At 49.2% G+C, this 3,933-nt stretch overlaps 1 protein-coding gene across 1 annotated transcript in view; it reads right to left on the bottom strand.

Annotated features, from left to right (window-relative positions):
- The window catches only part of LOC100959674 (solute carrier family 22 member 14-like), a 14,434-nt gene that overhangs the window by 3,280 nt on the left and 7,221 nt on the right, over positions 1–3,933 (bottom strand). Inside the window, exons 5-7 of the mRNA XM_023515919.1 lie at positions 2,087–2,207; positions 1,805–1,902; positions 1,348–1,564 (exon numbers count right to left, since the gene is read on the bottom strand). Of these exons, the coding sequence (XP_023371687.1) occupies positions 1,348–1,564; positions 1,805–1,902; positions 2,087–2,207 (436 nt within the window). The remainder of the gene's footprint in view (positions 1–1,347; positions 1,565–1,804; positions 1,903–2,086; positions 2,208–3,933) is intronic.

Below are 3,933 nucleotides of genomic sequence, written 5' to 3'. Positions count from 1 at the left end.
AGCTGTCACCCTCTACAGACCCTGCCCCATCCTCATTTCCCACTGTGGACCTAGCTTTTCTTGACTCTGAAATGAAATTGGAGATCTAGGTTGTATCCACTGGGAGTCTTGTTCCTAGTTTCTCTCACACATGTGTTTTACGTATTTCTCCTTGAGTCAGTATATATAGAGAGCCACTTTTTAAGAAAACCACCAAGGCCCCAGTGAGGTAGCTCAAGCCCAAATCCTAGAACTTTGGGAGGCCAAGGTGGAAGGATGGATCCCTTGAGGTCAGGAGTTTCAGACAAGCCTTAACAAGAGCAACATCCATGTCTATTAATAATGGAAAACTTACCCAACCATAGTAGGTGGGTGCATATAGTCCCAGCTACTCGGGTGGCTGTGGCAAGAGAATCGCTTGAGTTTGGGAGTCTGAGGTTATAGAGATCTATGATGACACCACTGTAATCTTTAGCACAGGCTACAGAGCAAGACTCAGTGCCACCCCACAAAAATCAAAGAAAACCCCAACCAAGCAACAGATAATAATGAGTTTGTTTCCCATTTTGTGTTTGCCAATCAACTGCCCACATTTGTGAGAGAAGGGTCTCAGTGGAGATGTACACAGTTCCAGCACCCAGAGAAAGGGAGGGAGCCCCTCACAATAGACCTGGACACAGCCTCCCCTGTCCTGGCCAGGCCTCCACAGGGCTCTGGACTCAGGAAATCTAAGTGGGTGTGCACTGACACATCCCCCTGGCTCTCTGTGTGCTAGGGATATTCACTGTCTAGGGCTTCCTGACATTTTGAAAATATTGCCTGTCCTCACTGCTTTCTTTTCTAGTGGAGATCCTACATGAGCAGGGCTCTGAGCCCAAGGGAAGGACAGGACTTCTAGCGAGAGCAGCTCCTCAGAACTGAATGAAAGATTCCACTCAATTTTTAGAGGTCAGGTTATTTCTGGAAGTTAAGGTTAATAGGAATTTTCCAACCATGGGGGCTGCAGAAGAGAAGGGAGCCTGGTGTCGCAGTCGAAAGAATATTTTAACATTAGATCTGCTTCTGGAGTGGATTGGAATCAGCTGGAAAAAAGATTGCCCACTCTCCCACGCAAAGGTGATTCCTCTGAATAGCACACCTTCCTGTCTCAGGTTTCTGACAGTGTGGGAGTCTTGCTCAGGCCCCCTCTGAGAGGGGAAGTGCTCTAGAGATTATAACCCTCTCTGAAGCAGTAGTAGCAGGGTTGTGGGCTATGGGTGCAGGAGCCGAGTCCCAGTCTGTCTCCATGGCTGGCCGGGTCACAAGCGCTGGCCAGGGACCTGGGAAGTGAATAGGCTGGGCAGGCCCCTGTTGGGGTGGGGAAGCCGCACCTTCAGGGAGGACAGTGAAGAGCAGGCAAAGGATAGCACCTAGAAGGAGAGTCACAGCCAAGCTCCACTTCTTCTTCATCTGCTCCATAAGAAACATTGAGCACAGCCGGGCTGGCACCTCCACGAAGCCACGTTGCGCCTGTGTGAAGTAGGTGGTCATGCCAAGATCTTTCAGCTTGAGAATCAGAATCAAATAGCTGGAACTGACGGCAAACCTGGAGATCCAGGAGAAACATATACACAGACAGACATACACAGGACAGAGCCAGGGATAAAGACCTGGGCAGAGGAGAAAGGGTCAGGGAAGGAAGGAGTGAAGGACAGAAGTCGGCACAGAAATCCATTCTGCATGTTGCTGGGTCCTCTCTGCGACATAGCCATTCTCTACTCCCTCACAGGAGTCTCTGGCCTGTGCATCTCCTTACAGTCCCCATCAGCCAGCTCTGGATACTCACCACACAATGCCCAACACCACAATCAGGTTGCAGACTTGCTTATTGTTATGAAAGTCCAGGAGAGAAGCCTTAGTCACCTTCTTTCCATGGAGGGTCAGCTATAGGACAGACCAGACCATCCAGAGGCAGGGCTGAAACCTGGCTTGCTCCCACCCTAACAGGACCCCCAAAGTCTGTGCCCCACAGTCCCAGTTGGCTTTCCACAGGTAGGGTTCAGTTTTGCTATCACCACAGTCCTCAGCATTAGACTGGGATGGCCTGTGGCTGAGGAGAAAGGCCTACCTCATCAAGCAGAGTGAGAGGGATGGTCTTCTTATTTACACTGGCTGCATAGCACAGCACCTTCTTGGCCTTCTTCACATTCCCTGTCATCATCAGCCACCGAGGGGACTCCGGGACCATCCTGCATGGCCATAGCTCTCTTATCTCCCCATTTCAGAATGTACGAGGGACCCATTTTGACCCATCCAGTCTCAGTGGTGGCCATGCTGCCCCAACATGATGTGACTTGAGATGTTGGAACCTTAATTAAAGAGCACCCAAACCTCAAGCTGCCCTCTGATCCCCACTAACTATCAGCCCTGCCCCTGTAAAACCCACACTCAGAACCTGATTATTGCTTGGTGACACCCTGGCTACCAGCTCCTATGCTTTCTACCTCCTTTACTTACTTTCAGTCTTCTCTAAGAGCTCAGGGGACCTCTTTGCCTGCCCAAGGAGGCAGAGGGCACAATAGCCCCAGCCACACTCTCTAGTCAAGACTCCATTCTCATAGCTGGGATTTATTCTGTTTCCCAGACTTACCAATATCCTGGAGAGTGTGATGGGGCAGGAATCCACATCTAACCCCAGGGCTTGACCAAGCTCAGCTGTAAGGAGTGATGGGTGAAACCTTCACTCTGTCCTGTCTCTCCCCTGCCATATCTCCATTTCCCCTGGCCTCAGAATAACTCTCCCCTCCCATCCTACTAGCTTGCTTGTGTCCACATAGATTAACATGTAAAGCACTTCTGCACAAAGAATTGTGCACAGCGTCCTTGTATACATAGTCTCATTTAATCTTCACCCAAATCTAGATCCAGTATGATTGTCCGAATTGAATGCTCAGCCTCAAGGAGTAGGGACTTGCCCAAGGTCACAGAGCCAGAGCTGGTACCTCCTCAATCCCTGGAGCTGCTACAACCTGTTCACAAAGCTATGCCATCACCCTGCTCACTTCTTGCACTTCTTGCACTCTCCCTAGCTGACCAGGACTCTGTGGCTGGCTGCTGTAAACATACACTCAGGACGCTGGAGACAACTTCATTCCCTCTACTGTCCTGCCACTCTTCCCTCCCTTCAGAGTCCAGCATCGTTCTTCTTTTTCTCTCCTAAGGCTGAGGAAGTCCACTAAAAACAAGCATCAAACTGAGATTCTTCAAAAAGCTGGGGGACTGACCATATGCCCACTACTAGAGGAATTTTTAAAAGATAGGAATTCTCAGGAGCAAAGGAAATGAGAGAGAACTGTGACTAATGCACAGAAGCCCAAAAGTCAATGGAGGAGCACTTCTGACCATGTCAACAGGTGCTCTGCTCTGAATGTCTGTATCCCCCCAAGTTCATATGCTGACATATATCTCCAGTGTTAAGAGGTGGGACCTTTAGGAGGTGATTAGGTCATGAGAGAAGAGCCTCTTAAATGGGATATGTAACTTTACATGAGAAGCCCAAGGAAGCTTGTTCATGGCCTTCCACCACAGGAGGATGCTGGAAAGAGCACCGTCCATGAGGCCTCATCAGACACCGAGATGGCTGGTGCCTTGACTTTCGACTTCCTAGGTTCCACAACGGTGAGCAATAAACTTCTGTTGTATATTTACCACCCAACCAGAAATATTCATTAAATAGACCAAGACAAATGGTATCAAGAGTGAGGAGCTGCCATAACAAATGAAGAAGCAGTTTTGGAAGTGGGTAATGGGCAGAGGCTGGAAGAGTTTGGAGGTACATGGGGAAAGCCTGAATAGCCACTACTGGAATGTTAAGGGTGACTCTGGTGAGGGCTCAGTAGAAGACGAGCCGATAAAGAAAGCCTCAATCTTCTTAGAGATGCCCTAAGAGGTCTCAAATAGAATGGTGATGGAAAT

Source organism: Otolemur garnettii, unplaced genomic scaffold (assembly GCF_000181295.1).
Source record: "Otolemur garnettii isolate 467f Iridium unplaced genomic scaffold, OtoGar3 scaffold00082, whole genome shotgun sequence".
Lineage (NCBI taxonomy): Eukaryota > Metazoa > Chordata > Mammalia > Primates > Galagidae > Otolemur > Otolemur garnettii.
This window is presented reverse-complemented; position numbering and strand designations above follow the sequence as displayed.